A 20,641-nucleotide genomic window follows, 5' to 3' on the forward strand; every position below is an offset into this window, starting at 1 on the left:
TCTGTTGTTCTCAGAAAAGGGGAAAAGGAGAAGAATAGAGCTGCTTCACGTTCTTAGTAACGAAATAAGTAGACAGAGAGAACTGTAGAGTGTAATCACATAAAAAGCCATAATAATGTTTACATAATAATAATGTGAACTGGGGCAATTATTATTATTATTATTTTTTTGTGCTGCACTGTCAATATGAAAAACACAATCCATATTGGATATATGTCATGCAATCTAATTTCAAATCTAAAATTCAATTATTACACACATTTATCTATAACTATTAGTAAAACTTGACGGTGTATAAAAAATTAATCCAATAGCGATGATATTACATTAGTGCATGTTGACATTAGCGTATATCAAACATAATCCTCCGAGGATGATGTAGCCGTCCATCACAAGATTGCTTAAACGAATCAATGAACCTGTCTTCTTGTCGTGGAATACAATAAAATGTCTCCATCAAGATTGCATTAGATTGCTAGTCCATTACGATCGGTACGCATAATTAAAAAGAGCTGCAGCCGGACAGGGCTAAAATTTGAGTAGCAATCAATCCGGTCAGATTCACCAGAGAAAAAGCAAAACAATAAATGATTTTACCAAAAATAAGTGTCTGTGCAGCACGTTGGTGTATACTACTACACCAAATTTGTAGTTGTGGATGCAAATTTGGAAACGTTAACTTCTCTAATTTCATATTGTCTTCTACAGACAATTTCATCCCAAGTTAAATCAAATCACTACCATGTTTAAGATAGACCCCCTCCCCTACATTCTGCCAAATTTGATGTTGCAGTGTACTGAACTTCTCTAAAACTGAGTGCGCTACAGCTAAGATAAAAGATCGTAGATCAAACAGGGCACGATCTTTTTACTCTTGGAGGTACACACCACATCACATCTAAAGCGTCTCTTGGAGTTGGAGGCTATTTCTTCTGTCTCCAGCTTCTTCTCGTCAATTTCTTCCAGATAGATTCACGCGCACTTTAATTACACCCTTGATGAAGGAGGGATTCGTCACTAATTAATTCGACTCCATCTACTTTACATGAATCGTTCAATTCATGAGAGGCGCTCGCTTTTCTTTCTCTTCGATTTTCTGTTTTTCTGGCATAAATGGTGTAATAGTACGGACAGGTTTCGGATGGGTCCTTCGCTTTCTTTGTAGCCACAATTATGGATACATATATACATATATATAACGACATGATTGGCATGGTAATACATGTATTTAGGGGACAATGATGTGTAGTCTAATTGACAGTAGGTGGCTTTGAGTCATTAAAGAGATAAGTCGAAAATCACTGTTCATCATCTTTTTAAAAAAAAGAAAGAAAAAAGGAAAAAAATTATGCCATGACTTAGTAGTCCTTGTATACTTGTATCATAAATTTTGGAGGGTCAATCAACTGATTGGAAGCCCGCGTTGGGTTGGTCTGCTGGTGGAAGTAGCCTCCTTAGGTAAGTTTCACCTGGATTCGATTCCGGGCAACAACTCAGTTATTATCTTCTTCAGCATCGGTCGGGCCCGCTCTACTGGAGCGCTGTGGGATTAGTCGGGTGTAGACCCGGATACCCACAGTGATGACAAAAAAAAATAATAATAAAAAAAAATCAACTGATTGGAATAATCAACAAGTAACGCATAAGAAATGGACAATTGCAAGTGTGCTAGTACGACGATTTGACTTTCCTGGGATTAACGCTGTTGTAAATGCATGCCAATGTATTTATCTAGTGGCAGAAAATATTTTGGATGGGTGAAAGTACCCGTGACAAAACATACATGTTATTAAATACAAATGGTATAGTGGAAATCCAGTGCACATAGATTTTCCGCTATACCTTATTAAAAAAAAAAAAAGAGAGAGAGAGAAAGAAAGAAAGAAAGGCAAAATACATATAATTTGCATGGTATGGCGTGTATTGAGCTGCCAGCGGATCTCGGCTGCTGTCAATATCATTTGTTGGAGGGTCAAGTTGGGCAAGTGTCCAATAGGCTTTACCCGTGTTCTGGTTTTCCACGGCACATTTTACGACCGGCATCTCTGATTACAAACATCGTTACCTTTCAAACAATGGATAAGCGGACAAATGGTGACAACCGCTTGATGCTGATGTCCACCTTAAATTCAACTTTTTTAGCTGTCGCCTTAGACAAGCTAATTAATTATCCAAAAATCAATTGGCCGGAATTGGTGCAATTATTTACTTCTTTTTTTTCTGTAACGATAATATTTATATAATCTAATCTTTTCTATTCTATGAGAATGAGCCTGTTCTACAGAGAGAGGAGTCTAAAAAAACTGTGTAAAAGCCGTGACCTATTCTATAGGGAGGGGAGTCTAAAGAGACTGTGTAAGGGACTAACAAGTATATAGACCTGACTAAATTAAAGAGGTGATCTGACATCTCTTTTGAATTTTTTTCATTACAGGTAAAATTTAAATTTCGGACCTACTGTCCAAAGAGAAACTTAATCCCCTTTTTTAAGCTCAGTGGTTGTAGCAATTATTTACTGGGGTAGTGGTGTTTGGGAGGGATCCAAGAGCCAAAGGGAAAATCGTGCACTTGATAAGGATGTACTACCTTTGTGGGATGGCAAATTTGCAAGAAGAAGACTATTTCTTTTTCTTCCACCCACTAGGGGGTAAAGAATCCTGGATAAGAAAGTGCAGGGAGAGTGAAATGTCCTACGTTGACACTTTATGAATCTTTAATTTTTTTTATATAAAATTTTGGATCACTTTCTTCATTATTAATTATTTTAAAATAGAAGTTCAAATTATTTATCATAACATCAGAATTTCGTGATTGTTTCAACTTGTATGCATGGTACCGTTATTGTGGTTCACGACTATTACGCTAAATCAGTCTTTTGTGTATTCTCTATTTTGTGAGGTAAAAGAAGCGGCGGCTAATTTGTTTGCGAGCTAATATTTTGGTCTTCTACTTATTCAAAGAAACAGATTTTTTAGATTTACCTGGTAAACCATTCTAGATAGCATGGAACTTTACTATGTTAGTACATTTGGATAGGAAATTATTTTTATAAAAAAAATTATTCAGAATAAAACTTTATGATGCAAGCGAGGAACTTTTTATTGTGTAACATATGTGAAATTTTTTAAAAAAAATAGAAAACGTGTTTATGATGCAAGTAATATAATATTTGTACTTTCAAGACTCTGTACCTATTATTTTGTTTTTGCATTTTTTGAAATGAAAGCTATTGGTTTATTTATTTATTTTTTTAAAATTTTGTTGGAATGCAAGATTAAATTCTAGGCAGGCTAGGCTCTCTCCAAAACCACGATCTCTCAGCCCACAAAACTAATGTGATCCCATTTAGAAACCGTCAAAATATAAGCATCGATAGCAGTTACTGGTGTCAATGAAACCAAAAAACTGTTATGCAACAAACAACTTATTATTATTGTTGTCAAAAAAAAAAAAAGAAAACTGGTTATCATCACTAAATTCAAATTCCAACCCAAAATTTTGTTTTAAGTAAAAAGGACATCAGACCAAACTTTGGACTATGCTAAATACCATTATTTCACTGCCTCTAATTTTCCTTTAAAAAAAGAGTTTAAAAACTAGTGCTTGATTTAGGTCCGCTGCAGGATTTAGATACTGCTATTATAGTACTCCTAGAAATTCAAATGTTTTGTCACCGCATACATATTTACTAGGATAATACTATTAATTGATCGTATATATTTCCAAGTAAAATATTTTTTTAATTCAAAGATTCGGTCAAGTTTTCGTCCTCATTATTAATTTCTACACACAAGTTGAAAAAATATGTTATATGCACCCTTTAAATCAATAAATAACGGAATTAGTAATCAATCTATGGCCTCGTTTTTGTTTGCGATGTGTTTATAGAAAATATGCTTTGAAGTACTAAAAATATTTCTAGGGTTTTTGATAATTAATTTCTTGTAAATTAAGTAGCATAATTGTGATAATTTAAGAGCACTCTTCTTAAAATTACTTGTATCATAAGTGCTTCTTCATTAATCACCGCAGCCAAGACGGGGCTATATATTTGAGAATTTATTTTTGAAATAACCTTTTTTAGGAAAATATTCCCAGTATGATGCTCTTTTGTAAATTATTACCATTTTAATCTTTTTTATGCCATGTAAGCTCCCATTTTAAATGCAAGAAGACCTTACTTAAATGAACCTTCTCATGCGGTAATCTTACTCAATTCATACTCAAAATTCAAACGCCAAAAATCCAAATCCAAAGCAAAAAAGAAAGGGGCAACAAACATAAGATTCCACCTTTGATTAATGGACAAGATATTATAATTAAGAAGTATTTTATATTTTAAACTCTTCAATCATCCAAGTTCATTTATATTAAACCACTAGGATTCGATTTTTTATATTAAACTCTATTCTCTTTTCATTTTTTAAATCTCATCTTTCCCTTACTAATTTTTTTTTTAAAAAAAATGTTACTCATAAAAAATGAAAAAGGAATGCTATAATCATTTTATAATATTTTAGCATTAATCAAATCTAGAGCCTTTTCCTATGTTTATTGCCTAGTCTTTTTTTATTATCCTTGAATTTTGCTTTTTGCCTTAGCATTTCGAGTGTGAATGTGGAAATCAATAATCACAAGGTAGAAAAAAATGAACAGTATTACAACAAAGGATAATTTCAAAACCTTCTTCCAAGATTTCAGATAATCTCATGTTACACACCTCTATATTCAAATATTATACTTACTGCGCTTTTTTAAGTACTCAAAATGATTATAATAATCTTCCCAAAAGTAATAAAATGCTTTTTAGACTTTAAAAACATATCACCAGGAATCTGTCCATCACCAAATACTCTATATCACTACTATGCTATTTCTTTCAAATAGGTTCAATCCACCTTTTTCCCCCTATTCAAGTTTTCTTGTCCTTTTTTATAATCTAAGTCTCTACGTCTCACAATTTCCATTGTTAATAATACTTTCTAATTGACTTGTATCTCACTCTTTTCATTTGTTATAATTTTTTTCTCCGACCAAAGTTTAATAAACAGTTGCAAACACAAATATATGATTGTAAATTTGGCCGAAGAAAAATTGGAGGAAATGATTTAGGGCTGAGGCGAGACTATTTAGGACTAGGCGAAAAGCAAAAATATATTCATTGAATAATATGATTTAAATATAAAAAATCCTTAAGGGAAATTTGAGGTATTAATATGAATTTTTTCCCTTATACCAGCCACATAAAAAGGAAAGGTATGCATAATTTTTTAGAGGTAAAGGAGTCTAAATGTAATTGTCATAAATTTTAGGAGAGGTTTGTGAAATTATCCCTTAGAACAAGGAGTAGATTTGTTGATAGTATAAAGTCTCCCAATGTTTAAGATGGAAGTTTACTGCATAAAAGATAATATAATTTGTGAAAGAGCGTCACTTGAAATATTTTTTTGGTTACTTTGGAAATAAACTCATATATTTCGATCACTTTATTTTAATGGATTTTATATATCGATCACGACAAAAAACATGGATAAACATGGATCACAGCGTCCTTAAAAGATGGAGAAAAGCGAGTGAACGGAGCCGACGCATCAATCAATCATGTTGACTCTCAACCGGGGCCCGCTCCGACACCTTATCCGTTCGGCCTTCGGTCCTTCATAAAAACGTCCATAGGATAAAACCCAGCTTGCTGAGTGCTGACTCACCTATTTAACCGGATAAACATTCCTACGATATTCAGAGTCAGCAATCAGAAACTACAAAAAATCCTCGGTAATTTTTCACTGCTCGTTTCTCCAGACCATATTCACTGTTGCCACAGTAAAATTTACCCCCGCGTCTATAAATACACCTCCCAAGACTTCTCCACTCCACACTCTTAACGAACAACAGCACCGTCAATTCATCATGTCGTTGTTATCTTCGCCTTCGCGTTCCGTCTTCCAGTTTCCGCAGAAATTCTCCGGCGAAGCTTTTCTCCCGCCGACGTCCAACTCCAGTTTCCGGCAGCCACGTGCAGGTGTTGTTTCCGCAGCTTTCGCTTCTTATGCTACTGCGGAGAGCGAGCGAACCACTTCCACTTGTGTGTTGCCGCCCAGGTTAACAGCTCCGACGTCGTTTTACGAGGTTTTGGGGATTCCGATGGGAGCCACTAGTGGTGAGATCAAGGCGGCGTATCGGAGACTAGCGAAAGGGTGCCATCCAGACCTGGCGGGGACTGATGAGAAGAGCTCGTCTGCGGATGAGTTCATCAAGGTTCATGCTGCTTACTCCACTTTATCTGATCCGGAAAAACGTGCTGATTACGACCGGCGACTGTTCCGCAGTCACCGCGGCGTCCGGTTCTATTCCACGCCGTCTCCGACGAAGTCGAGGTATTCCGGTTACAGTGGCCGGAACTGGGAGACTGATCAGTGCTGGTAGAGATCGGGAGATAATTGATAGATTAACATACAGAGTTCAGAAAATTTTGAACTAATCCCCAAAAAAAAAATTTTAAAAATATGTAGAGATAATGAGTAGACAGTGGAATCTCTCTCTCTCTCTCTTTTTTTTTTAACTTGTATATATGGAATCCGAAGAAACCCAAATGTAAGAGGTAACTGGGGTACGCGGTGTGAATGATTAACAAAATAACATGTAGATTGTGACTTATGGCATAATTTTTGGCCTCAATATTATGTACTTGGACTTATTTTGTGATACTTCCATTTGGCTCTGCAAAGCTTCTAGAAAGAAGGACCAGTTGGGTTACGAGTACGCTTCCTAACAGCCACTGGCCATTTGGTCCAGTGGTCATTCGCTTCTTTGGGATGCTGGGGGTCGTCCCCTTCTTTGCCACACTACGCGTCGACAAAAAAAAAAAAAAAAAAAAAGGAGTACGCTTCCCAACAGGTGCAAATCCAGTTATTCCGCTTTGCGGAAACCTTCTAGAAAGATTTAAGATCGATTCGGTTGCTCAATTCTTCTAATTGGCTTAAAAATCCACTTAAAATTGAAAGATTGTTTCTGCAGTCTACGCTGCACTCAAACAAGTATCGTGTCCATAAACGGTATCATAGAGAGCAATATTTGAGATTCTTTAATGCGTATGGCACTAAAATATGTTCCATGCTCGTTAACATTTTGATTTCTTTGTAGGGGTTGTCAATTGTCATATTCCCGTAATAAAACCAAAGAAGAAAAAAATAAGATTTAGTAAGTGGCCTAATGTTGAGAGTTTTCTATGATCTCCTAAAATTTGGGAAACAAGACTGTTAGAAAAATGCTGCATAACATCTTTCCAGCATCAGCCCGTCGTCCACTAGCTTGCACTTGGTACTATAGTTGCAAACAAACTGTTGGAACAAATTGATTAGCATCTTATCAATCATCAGGGTTAATTTTCTTGCAACAAAATGTTGGAACCATTTTACAATTCAAAGGGCTGTTAATTTCCTTGGACATATGCCAAAAGATTACCAAAATTTGGCTGGTTAAGTATACATTCCGGGCATAGGGGCAACTGCAGCAGATTTTAGAATCTGAATGAAGGAGCAGGGCCCATGAACTTGACCAAATTCAAATGGTCGTTTAAGCCCGCATTCGGGAGAAGCCTTCATATTATGATTATGGGAAAAATTCAGAAACCTCGAATAATTTCACATAAATATCCTCTAATATTAGAAATTACACTGAATGAAATTTAGTAGTATTATGGGATTTACTCGTAGAACTAGTTGGCGATTGAAGAAGTAATATTAACTAGCATTGGTTGAGAATTTGCATTGTAATTGGAAAAGATAGCAATTTCTCGTATTGTTAGAAATGTACATAACATTCTGTTTTGATATTAGTTTACATACGGTCAATCTAAGAGTCATTTTTTTAAAAGCATCTCAAAGTAAGGTTATTAGAAGGCCGACGTTTATTCCTCTTGTAATAGTTTATTAATTTGTGTATGATCAAAGGCAGAAACTTTTATTAATGGGTTTGATCAATGAGTACCCTCGAATGACTTGTTAGAATAAGTTGAAATATTAATTTTTTTTGATAAAAAGCGAAGCTAGTTCAGAAAAAAAAAAAAAAAATTCCTTAATTGGCTTTCCTCGACACGGTCCCCTAAATTCTCATTACAAACGAATGGCTGAATACCCAAGCTTGTTTTCGGTTGGCTCAAATGTAAATCATCGATTGGTTCCACCAATTCTAGGATTCATCGCCATGCAAACGGAAATTAAGGTACTATTACCAGCATTAGAAGCGAGAAACAATGGATCCTCTCTCCCCCAACATCCTCCAAGTCTCCTTAGTCTTAGGAATTTCATCGCAAGAAACAGTTATATCATAATGGCATCAAAAATACCCATATCTGACTGATGTCTGCTTTGATTGAAATCTAATTTCGTTTCGAGCTCTCTGAATGATGTATACTGTAACCGTTGAAGCCCTCATCTTGAATTGATTGTAGAATGTATCCATCAATTAGCGATGAGCAAGCCAAAATCACAAGTATTTTAAAACACTATAAAATATTTTCAAAGTATTTGAAAGTTCTAGAGTTACAATGATCGAACCCCAATATTCATAACATGTGCTTCTCTAGTCGTCCACCAATCTACAAGGAAGACGAAAAAGGCAGGGTCCAAAAAGGAAAGAAGAGAATCACTCGTTTTCTCCACACAGAATATTTGTCTTCAAGTCATTTTAACATTATTAGAGGGTGATAGAGATACAGGGACCCATTTGGAGTAATTTTATATCATCATCATTACAGTCAGCTTTAGAATTATGCTACGTGATTAGCCATTTCTTTAACTAACAAGTGGAGAACGACAAAGGATCAAATAATAGCAGTATGCGGAGGGGGAGAGATTTAGATGAGGATGCAAGAATCGAGTCAATTTAGTGGTAATTCTTGAATTTGCATGGTTAACCGTCCAGCTTATGCCACGTATAATGGAAAGACTGTGTGGAGGAGTACTGAAAATCCACCAGGACCCCCCAAGAATAAACGAAGGGATAATTTGAGAAACCTCCCTGACATTTCTGATAATTTCACTGAGCTACCCTGAAATTTGAAAAATTACACTTCCCTCCCTTGATTTGATAGTTTTAGTAACATAACCTTAGAATAATATTTGACTCGATCAAATTTTTAAATGAATATCCAAAAATGCCCTCGTATAATGAGTTTTAATTTATTTTTCTATACAATTATAAGATTATCTAGTGTAATTATAAGAAAAAAGGTGCCAAAGTTTTCATATCCACACATACTATGTGGTACACAACTATAATAATAATTTTATCACTATGATAGGATACTTTTGATGGTATTTTATTGATTTATAAGATAGAAAAAAATATTAAAATAATTGATTTAGAGTTTATGAATTTTTGGAGTAGTAGAATTATCATAATTTATTAGTGGTTTTGGGTCATTTCTTTTTGATTTATTGTTAATTTTAATACTAAAAATAGAAACAAATATTAGGAAAAAATATTGGATTACATATAAAGTTAACTCATAAAAAAATCACTAATTCAACATTTGGTTACAATAGAAACTAGAGGTAATAGTGATAGTTCTACAGTTTTATTGGCGAAAAATAAAAATAAAAAGGAATAAGAATAAAAAATAATGAAAAAATAATTTATAAAGTCATTCTAAGTATAAGTATACCAAACAAGGAAATTTCATTAATATGTTTAAGGGTAATATTGTCATTTTAAATGATAAGGAAGGTATGTGCAATTTTAAAAATCTCAAGGGAGCTAAATAAAATTATCAAAAACCTCAGGGGAGGTTTCTGAAATTATCCCACAAAAGAAACATTCCACATTCCACATTCCACATTCCAGCACAGCGAGAGAATCAAGTGAACTGAAGATCTCTTTGGTCCTACTTACAGAAATACCTCGTGCCCCTATGCTAAGAATGACAATTCAGAGTCGGCCATCGCTGAATATGCAGCAAGGCAGGCCTTCAAATCATTTGACATGGAGGGCTCCAAGTCAAAATAATCAAGCTACCGCCAGAAAACAACGGATTTGAAAACTCAAGCCATTTGAAGATCAATTCTGAGGGCGGAATCCCGGAGCTGTCAACAACAACTCTATAAAACTAACTAACATGAGAATATGGAATCGGACACGAGGAGTTGGAAGTAAGGAGAATTGCGCATATTATTCAATCAATTTGCACGTAAGTTAACATCGGATCGAAATCTTCCATGCACCTTTTTGTTTTGTAAGGAAGGAAATTGCGCAAGACAAGTTTGAAGCAAGTGGAATGACAACCAACCGACTGATCGAGGATTTTTTTTCTTTCTTTTGAGTAGGAATGTCGAGAATCCACATGTCATGGGGGGATGACGTGATGGCTTGTGGAAAAAAAAATTTTGGCTGTAACTTATAACTTCAACCTTCTTTACCTATCCCAGTGGAAAAATTAGCACATGCCAATTATTCCTCTGGTGAAAAATGGAAGGAACGCAGTAATTATAGTTTTTCACTTTTTTGTGAAAAAGTCCAATCAAAAGTCCAAGGAGACATTGGAATGGGAAGCAGCATTGCAGAGGGTTGAGTTCGATTGGGTTCAAAGGATACCCGTAACGTACTCGGTAGTGTTCAACAAAACTACATTTTATATGGACTCACCTGTTGGTGAACGATCTGCTGGGCTTTTCTTGCATGTTGGGCCAGAAAACAGAAACAGATGTTGCACTTGACATCACCAATTTTCCGCTGCTTGATTGAATTGTATATTCTCAAATTGCTTAGAACAGACAAAAGTCTTGCTTGCTGGTAAAGAATGCCAAGAATGAGCTGCTCAAAAAAGGCCATAATAATGATAAGATATTTCACCGGAAAAAGACCAAAAAAGGGTCATGAAAAAGTTTGGAACCTCTTCTTCTGTTTCTCAAATGGTTGCATGTGCATATGTTTCCCTTTTAAAGATGGAGGCTCAATTGCTAAACAGTAGTAGTACTGAGGGGGCAGTATCAGAGAAAGTGGGGCAACAAAAATTACTAGATAAATTCATCTCTAAATCAACATGATTCCCGAAGAAGCTACGTGATCTATCTCTTGTCTGTATGAATAAAGCTGCCTGGTTTATACTGTCCAGACAAAACCATGCACGCAATCATGTTCTGCTTTCTTGAGAGCTTTTTGAGATGGTTGTCCGGTGACAACCCAACAGTATAGATTCCTCGCAAAGCCTGGAACTCCATTGAATACCCTACCGACTTAATTATTTGTATGATCGTTAGTGTTTGCCTTAAATTTGTATGGTTCTTTAAGCTCAGTGTAAATTAAAGAACCATGACCAGTGGAGGAAAGTTAATCAAATACGATGATGATAGTCTAGCTCAGATAAAATTATAACAACAATTTACATCCGAGGATCCTCGTCTGCAGTTTTTTTAATTACTTATATAACAAGAATTCGTGCTACTTAGGAAAATCATCGGCTTCCTACTAGTAATTCACATATCTATCTAACGTCAAACCAAATACTCCACTGGCTTTGAAAGATTTGGATATATGTTTGTGGTGGTTCGAAGTCTCCTTAGAGTTACATTCGAAGGTCCATTTCTAGATGTTCGTTCAAAAATTTGCTCAATCACATCATGTTACACAACTTTGAGTTGAGGTATAAACAAATTTGAAACCGGTCGAGGAAAAAAAAGAGAAGAAGATGTGAAATGTGAATTGTTTAATCCGTCATATGTACTTATTGGAGCCAATAACTTGGCAACAAGTGTGATGGCCATGGTGGTTGTTCAAGTGAGGTCCATATCACGTGGCCCTGATCCATTTCTAGAGCAACTGGTGATTTAACAACAGAAGCTTGACCTCACATCGCAATCCAAAGAAAGGTGTAGATTCCTGGTACAGTAATGCTGGGTTTGCTGCTGATACTTGTTGGAATTAGTTCTTCTGGAGGCTAAACTACAAGAAGATGAAGCCATAACAAAGAGGACCTGCTCAGCTCCATTGAGAAGCCCAAAAGAGGACAAATGAAATGAAGTACTATAGGATTCTTTGATTGACGCCCTGCCGCTGCCACTGCCAGCAAATCTTTGCACGGCCATCCGTGCTTGGATTGGTTTTTGGTCATGGGCTTTCAGGCAACAGACAGGGCCTTCTCGACCCCTCATACAGCAGAATTCACATGGCAAAATATTGTGGTAGTTTGTCGTCTTTCTACTGATGATGGGGTTTCAACGAAAGATTGGAAGAAGTATAATAATAAGAGAAAATTGGGAATGGTTTTTCAACATCTGCTTGTTACTTAACAGATCATCCTGCAGCACAATTTGTAAGAAATCCTCGTTATTGATTGTTTGCACCGTCTTCTTCTTTTAGATATGTCAGATATTCATTCATTCAGGGAGGATGGCTCTGGAAAACATGTGACTAACGAGAGGCAATCATGAACACAAAAAGTATAGTAGTATTACTTATAGCCTACGTACGACAGCTCCATCTTCCTTTTTTGTTGCTTAGCTTAATGGGATAGAATTCATTCTTATGGAAAAGAATCTCTGATACGTGTTGCATTCTCATTTTTCCGTCCGTATCTGAGCCAGAAGCTAGCCCTGTTTCAGACTTCATCATCACCGCAACAAGCCAAATCCATGTCTGCATATGAAGTGCTGTTCTAAAAGTGGGATGGCCTTTTTAACAGTCTTGTCATCACTCATCCTTGGAGAGGGAATCTGCCTCAGAAACAAGCGAGCATTGCTGCATCAGCAGATCACACACATTTTGGTCTCTCAATAATTTTGGCTACTATCATATAGATATATATATATATATCTGATAAGTTCCCTACCCTACTATTTTGTGTAGCATGTTATTATTAGAAATGCACAACCTTTTCCTGTGAAAAGTACGTCAACTCTCTTTAATTCTGTTCTCTCAAGATGGTCCCTTCTATAACATCAATGTTCCACTTCAGCATTCTTGCCTGTGGTTTCTGCTCAATAATTATTCAGGAGAATTACTATTACATCTTCCCTCCAACTAATATAGTACTTAATAAATTTCTCGATTATCTTGTCCACCGTTATTGTAAAACTCACAGGCCTTGTTTGGATTACAATAATATATTTTTCTTTGGGAAGGTGTTTGATAACTTATACAACTACTACGAGCATCTCTTACACCTAATTGTCGCCTGTGACACATGCGGTTAAGGAATCAAACGTGTCAAATGAACAAGAACGAAAGATACAAAATTCCAACTTTCCTCAAAATTTAATTTAGGAAACGCCGAAGACGCCTCATGACGTGTCAAAATTAGCATCGCTCGAAAGCCATCGTGCATGGTTAGAGATCTGCAGAAAAAAAGCATCCATATTTATCATGGAAGCTTCTTGTGACGAGAATCTCTTCACCAACTGCAAAAAACATGTGTCTCTGGATAATGCAGTGCCATTTGAACATCCCAGGACAACGTTAATTGTTGGATCTGTTTTCCTTCTTTTTCCATTCCCAAAAGCCTAGAGCCTACCAGTAAAAGACAATGAGTCGTCTAGTCGTACTCGTCATAATTTGGTGGTTCAGCTGCTCAAATCACTTTGCTGAGGACCTTTCGCCTAGCCTGCTTCATCATGAATTACTTGGTCAGATCTGTATTTTGGGTCTCATTTATTTGGAAGAGGCGCAGGAACGGTTGCTGTAGTTCCTGACCGTTCACGGTCAATATTTGATAAAAAAAAATTGTACGGTTTAGATCTCATCTTATATCTCGTTTTTAACAATATGTGTGGGATTCACAAAATTTTATTCTAAAATTGCACGTTGTTGAAAGTAAGTTACATCATGTACAAATAGAATTATGTCGTGTGCAAAATGCACACAATCTTTAGAAACGATTGCACCTGCAACCGTTCCTGCTCCTGGTCCAATTTATTTCTATGTTTGTGTTTGGAAACACGTCCCCGAGTTGAGAAATGCATTTGTACTAGGTATAATTATAATTAGCTCAACCGCCAATTTGTCCCATAAAACCACAGAAGCCAAAATCACTCTGGACCACAAAAGAAAAGTAAAACAACTTGAAAAGTTGCGTTTTAAGTAGGGGTGTTTCGCGAATCGGCTTGCGAGCGGCTCGAATACGAGCTCGACTCGAGCTCGTCAATATCGAGCTCGAGTTAATTAAGTCGATCTCGAGCTCGAGTTCGAGCTCAAAAACATTAAGTTCGTTGGTTCGCGAGCTCAATTATATATTTATTTTTTATTTTAATAGTAAAATTACATATATATTCCTAATATTTTATTATTTGTTAAAAAAATTATTGTTTTATTCATTTTTAAAAATAAATAATTATTTTTTATTTTTTAAAAATAAAATAATAATAATAATTATTTTATTTTTAAGCTCGAGCTTGATATTTTGAGCTCGTCGAGCTCGAGCTCGAATTCGAGCTTCACAAAATTAACTCGAGCTCGGCTCGATTAGCCAAAACTCGATTCGAGCTCGGCTCGTTTGCACCCCTAGTTTTAAGAGATCAATGCTATTGCCCCTCGGATTGGCTCGAATGGTTTTAGGGTAATCTCTTTAAATCCTAAGGTTGCGTGTTCGAATCACTTCCCCTACCGTTTTGTGTATTCTTGATAGTGGGGTGGACAAGTGCAGAAAAATTAGTCCGATAAAATTGGGATACTCCTTGCGTCGATAAAAAAAAGAAGAAGAGATTAATGCTATTGCGCTTCAGACATTGGTACGCTACAATATCTCCACAGTTCTGCAAGGCATTCTATCCCATCTCATACGCCAATACCTGCATTCGTACACACTTGATAGCCTGCTGCATAAAGGGTTTGTGTGGAAAGAAAAAAAAAATACTAAATTTAAGTTATTTACAGATTATTTGTGTCTGATGAATGCTAATAAAGTCGAGAATGTATGTAAAAAGGGGAAAGAAGAATACTTTTAAATTGTTATTTGTTTGTTGTAATTCAAAAAAAAAAAAAAAAACATGTGTCAAACTCAAACCGTGGCAATTAGAGTCATATAGTTCAACTGGAAGGTGCACGAGAGTGGAAGACCACATCAATGATCAAACTTCAACAAATTCCTGAGACAATCGAACTGGACCAACGTCCCCACTGACAAATAGACACACGGGGCCTGCAGCCTTGATCCCAGACTGCAACTCACCATCGGACAGCAACTACATCAAGAAAATCAGTTCAAGAGATCGCACCAGCCCTTGTCGACTTCATCAAATTGCTTAATATCTCATCCGATTTTTTGTGCTATTTTGTCGACTATATCAAAGAAATTTTCTCTCAGACGATTTTCTATTAATTTGGAAATGTGAATTTTCCTTCCCCGGAGAAGAGATAATAGCTCCAAATTCAGCATACGTACCAACATACATCTGTAAGCAACTTATGATGAACCTTAATATCTCAGATGATTGTATGTGGATATTCGATGTTTGTGCTACAAAAAGGAAAACAGAATTACGATTTTCTTTCCCTTTCCTGCACTTAAGTGCTTGGATTGACTCACATTTTGTGATTTTCGACTAGTAAAAATGTTCATCGGGAATTATAAAGAGGCAGGGAAGGAAATTGAAAGCATTTGCCTTTTCAGAACGTGACTGCTTAGAAATATGCATAATTGGATGCGGGACTGCCTGACCTTGATGTTAAGGGACTTGCATCGCGCCATTGATAGCGCCAGAAGCCTTCTTATAAATATAGGAAACGTGTGGAAGTTATTGCCTTTCCAAAATCCTATAGAATAGCGTTGATGTCGATTAGGGAATTTATCCATTTACTTTAGAGATACTCGTGTTAATTAAACTGAAGGTTAAAATCGAGATGAATGGTTCCAACTAAATCTCAAGATTTGATTTCATTTTAACTCGTTCATCGATTGAGTGTGAACCAAATTCTAATTGGATTTTAATTAGTTAACTAATTAATATAATTACATTATTTCTTTTTTTGTTGCATTCCCTTTTATCATTAGTCGCTACATTTGCATTCCGCTAATCCTATAGAATAGGAGATTAGGAATTGGTTGTTTAATATAGGGAATTCACTGGTTATTAATTAAGGTTGGGGGCAAGATTAGCGTAGGGAAAGTAAAAAGTTTAAAAACTAAATCATTAATAGGACATGGACAGATTCCTTTTTTGTGTGGTTACTTGTAGTTCCCAAAACCATCCTTGCATGTGCAAACACACGCAATCTTTTTTTGTAAAAAGCGTTCTTTTTCCCTTTTTTGTGCTTAAACGAGAGGGACGGTTCGGAACATCTTACTTACACTCCCTCTCGTCAATCAGTATTTCTGCTCATATAAATATACATAATCACTGCTATTATTACATTTTCTTTAATATTTAATTACTTTTTCTAAATTAATTATTCTTTCTCAAAAAAATTAACAAGCAAAACTTGTCTCTAACGAACGAAATGAATGCTGGCGGGGCACTTGTTTGTCGAAACTGATAAATTAATTTATCATAAAAATTTGTTCTCCTGATAAGAAAAACGGGGTCCTAGTTTCTTGAAAGCTACATTGGAAGCTACGGAATGCAAGGCGAGATCATGCGTTGTACCAAGCGAAAGGGCAAAAATGATTAGGACACGAAAGATCGTCCGGTGGAACTTCGTGCAATAGAGAGGACGAATCACTTGTCCCGTCAATATTACAAAAAATGGAGAACGTACCGCTGCTGTATCTATCACGTTCATCATCGTCCCAAGACCAAGAGAAGAGAGAGCGCTGAAGCTGGACAGAGATTATTGTGGCGTGGTGTACTGGCAAGTGAAGTAGGTTGGACACCGGAAAATGAAAATACACAACCACCACACCCAACACCTTTAATATGCTGGCAGAGTTGAACCAATTCTACAAATTTGATGACCCAATTTGGGATGCTTTTGATTTCCAATTTTTGCTTAATTATTCTTAGTTCTTGAATTGGTCATCAAGTTTCCTTCGTCTTTAGTACACCAAAACGTTCAATCTTCTATAAAATCAAGAATTAATAATTTGGTTGTCTTGAGCTAAGGAAAAAAAGGGTCTGAATTCGTATGGTTTTCCTCCAAAATTGGATTCTGTGCAATGGAAATGTTAATAATGATTGCTACATGATACTAATACATATTTGTAGATACAATATAAAATTTTAGTAGTTAGTTGAAATGTCATTATGACGTCTTAGTCAATCACTATCTACTTTAGTCTTTAGTCCAAAAAAAAAAAGAAAAAAGAAGAAGAGGATTTTGTGCATTTCTTGATTAGCGTTGGAGAACCTATTAAACATTAGACCAAAGCTACTCAAAACTGTCTTTCATTTATCTTTCTAAAATAAATGAAAAGCAAAACCACTTAATCTAAAGGATGATAAATTTAACAAAATAATTTAATGAAGTTTTAATTAAGTATCTATTACTACTACAACATCAAATTGCCCTTTTCATTTGCGCGGCCAAATAAAAAAATCCAGCTTCAACTCCTTTCCTTCTTTTGTCTTTTTATGGTGGACCACGCCCCAAACTAGTGGTTAAGGATGCCAGCCAATCAGTTGATAAATTAATGCTAATTTTTGGTAAAGCCAAATTTTAGGCTTGATGTTTGGATTGCAAATTTTTTTTTTTTTTTTTTTAAAATTTTTATATTTTCTGTAAACATATTTTTTAATTATTATTTTTTATTTAAACACATATCAAATTCTAAAAATTCTAAAAAATAGCATAAGAGAACTAAGCTCACAAACAAATTATTACTACTTGTTTCTTTGTCTAGTACAAAAAGTCTTCTTCAGACAAAAAATTGGAGTAAGAAAGAAATAGAGTCGTGTAGACTAATATATAAGTATTCTCTAGTCCGTTAAGAGTATAGCCCTTATTGGCTTACTCCCACCCCCATGGAAATGGAGAAGAAAAGTAAAACCCTCCCCATCAATTCTCGAACCAAGCCGCGTTTGACCTTGTAAAACCCGCCCACCAAACCTCCTCGATTGCTTGGAATTCTTCTCCTTCTTGGATCCCAGCTCCCATTCAAAGATAATAGTGGCATCTCATCCAACTCCCTGATTCATTTCTTCTTCTGGGATTTGAAAGTTCATTTCCATTTAGGGTACTGGCCCGGGTTCTTCTTTCTTCTTTTCTTTCCTGTATTTTTTTGGCAGGGTTTTGCAGGTTTGACTTCTGATCTGGGCCTAAAGAAGCCGTAGATGGCGGACATAGTGAAGCAGATCCTTGCAAAACCAATACAATTGGCCGACCAAGTGACCAAGGCGGCAGACGAGGCTACTTCTTTCAAGCAGGACTGTGCGGAGTTGAAAGGTAAAGCTGAGAAGCTGGCGACGCTGCTACGCCAAGCTGCACGCTCTAGCAGTGAACTCTATGAGCGGCCAACAAGGCGGATCATCATTGATACGGAACAGGCGTTGGACAGAGCTCTTGCACATGTGTTGAAATGCCGTGGGAATGGTCTTGTGAAAAGGGTTTTCGCCATCATCCCCACCGCCGCATTTAGGAAGATGTCTTCTCAACTTGAGAATTCGATTGGTGATGTTTCTTGGCTTCTCCGGGTTTCCACCCCGGCCGAGGACAGGGGTGACGAGTACTTGGGGCTTCCGCCTATTGCCGCGAATGAGCCTATTTTGTGCCTTATTTGGGAGCATATCGCGATTTTGATTACTGGATCCTTGGATGATCGATCGGATGCTGCGGCTTCACTGGTTTCTTTGGCTCGAGATAATGACCGGTACGGGAAATTGATAATTGAGGAAGGTGGGGTTGGGCCCTTGTTGAAGCTAGTCAAAGAAGGGAAGCTCGAGGGTCAGGAGAATGCTGCTAGAGCACTTGGGCTTCTGGGACGCGACCCTGAAAGCGTCAAAGACATGATACATGCTGGTGTTTGCTCGGTGTTTGCGAAAATCCTCAAAGAAGGCCCGATGAAAGTTCAGGCGGTGGTGGCCTGGGCGGTGTCAGAGCTAGCAGCTCATCACCCAGATTGCCAGGATCTTTTCGCCCAAAATAATATCATAAGGTTGCTTGTGAGCCATCTTGCGTTTGAGACCGTGCAAGAACATAGCAAGTATGCAATTGTTAGCAAGGCTACTTCGATCCATCAAGTTGTTTTGGCGAGTAACAATAACTCGTATGCTGCTAATAATGTTGCCCATAAGCAGGTTGAGGATGATGAAAAGAGCAGGCTTCCGCACCCTCTGGGGGATAGACAGCCCTATCAGATGCATAGTGTGGTTACTACTACCATGGCTATGAAGGATCAGCTTAAACAACACCAGCAAAAGCCGAGCGACGGAGCAAACCAGACGAGTCTTGCCAAGAGCAATGGGAATGGGACTGTGAAGCAGAATCATGTGAATCATCATCATCAGTCAAGTGTTCCTCTGTCCGGCGTGAATAATAAAGGGAGGGAGTTGGAGGACCCTGATACTAAGGCTTATATGAAGGCAATGGCTGCGAGGGCACTCTGGCAACTTGCCAAGCGTAATTCTCCCATTTGCCGCAGCATCACTGAATCAAGAGCTCTATTGTGCTTTGCAATCCTCTTAGAGAAAGGCTCTGAAGAGGTCCAGTACAATTCTGCGATGGCATTGACGGAGATTACCGCCGTAGCCGAGCTGGACGCAGAACTGAGAAGAGCAGCATTCAAGCCTAATTCACCTGCCTGCAAAGCTGTCATTGATCAATTGCTGATAATTATCGAGAAGGCTGATTCAGACCTGCTCATTCCCTGCATCAAGTCTATTGGGAATTTGGCTAGGACTTTTCGGGCAACAGAAACAAGAATGATATCCCCATTAGTAATGCTGCTTGATGATAGAGAAGCTGATATCTCCAGGGAAGCTTGCATTGCCTTGAGAAAGTTTGCTTGCACGGATAACTACTTGCACCTGGATCACTCCAAGGCTATAATAAGCGCAGGAGGGGTAAAGCACCTAATTCAACTCGTCTACTTTGGCGAACATGTTCAGATTTATGCATTGGAACTTCTGTCCTACATTGCATTACACGTCCCAGACCATGAAGAACTTGCCCAGGCTGAGGTGCTTACAGTGCTCGAGTGGGCATCCAAGCAGGCATTCCTGAACCAAGATGACTATATAGAGAGTGTGTTGCAAGAGGCCAAGGGTAGGTTGGAGCTCTATCAATCCAGAGGCTCAAGAGGATTCCATTAGGTTCCATGTCAATGTGCACAATTTGTATCTTCTTTAAATTAAGAATTCATGTAATGGAATTCTATTTCTTATTTTTATGGAGTGTACATAAGATTACCTCTTACCTCTTATTGTAATTCTTTAGGCAAGATCTTTATTTGCCTTGTCATTTCTTCTTCTTCTTCTTTTTTAATTTTGATTTTTGGTTTCCATGTCTTGTTCTGTATCTCATTTTTGAGATGTAATATTACCTCCAAGACACAGTGTTAAGCATTACTTGGAGATATTCTTTAGTTTGGTTGAGGTTATGATTTGCCAAGAAAAAGAGGTTTTTTTTTTTTGAGGAACCAAGAAAAAGATGTTCATTTCCCCAAATTCTCTTGTGACAAACTGGAAACGAGGACTTTATAATGATAGAGAGACTCATGATGGCTCTACTGGAATTGATAAGGTAAATGTAAAGGCCCTGTTTCAAACCCCGTCGTAGT

At 37.0% G+C, this 20,641-nt stretch overlaps 2 protein-coding genes across 2 annotated transcripts; both read left to right on the plus strand.

Moving 5' to 3' along the window:
• The first annotated feature begins 5,910 nt into the window (after positions 1-5,910).
• Positions 5,911-6,426, plus strand: LOC113698965 (chaperone protein dnaJ 11, chloroplastic-like). Its single transcript, XM_072059980.1, has one exon. It carries the CDS (start codon positions 5,911-5,913, stop codon positions 6,424-6,426), a length of 516 nt encoding a protein of 171 aa, XP_071916081.1.
• Positions 6,427-17,867: 11,441 nt separating this feature from the next.
• On the plus strand, positions 17,868-20,322 carry LOC113699004 (uncharacterized). The gene has a single exon (XM_072058761.1). It carries the CDS (start codon positions 18,198-18,200, stop codon positions 20,172-20,174), a length of 1,977 nt encoding a protein of 658 aa, XP_071914862.1. The 5' UTR covers positions 17,868-18,197; the 3' UTR covers positions 20,175-20,322.
• Positions 20,323-20,641: the final 319 nt, after the last annotated feature.

The sequence above is a fragment of the Coffea arabica genome, chromosome 7e, assembly GCF_036785885.1.
Source record: "Coffea arabica cultivar ET-39 chromosome 7e, Coffea Arabica ET-39 HiFi, whole genome shotgun sequence".
Lineage (NCBI taxonomy): Eukaryota > Viridiplantae > Streptophyta > Magnoliopsida > Gentianales > Rubiaceae > Coffea > Coffea arabica.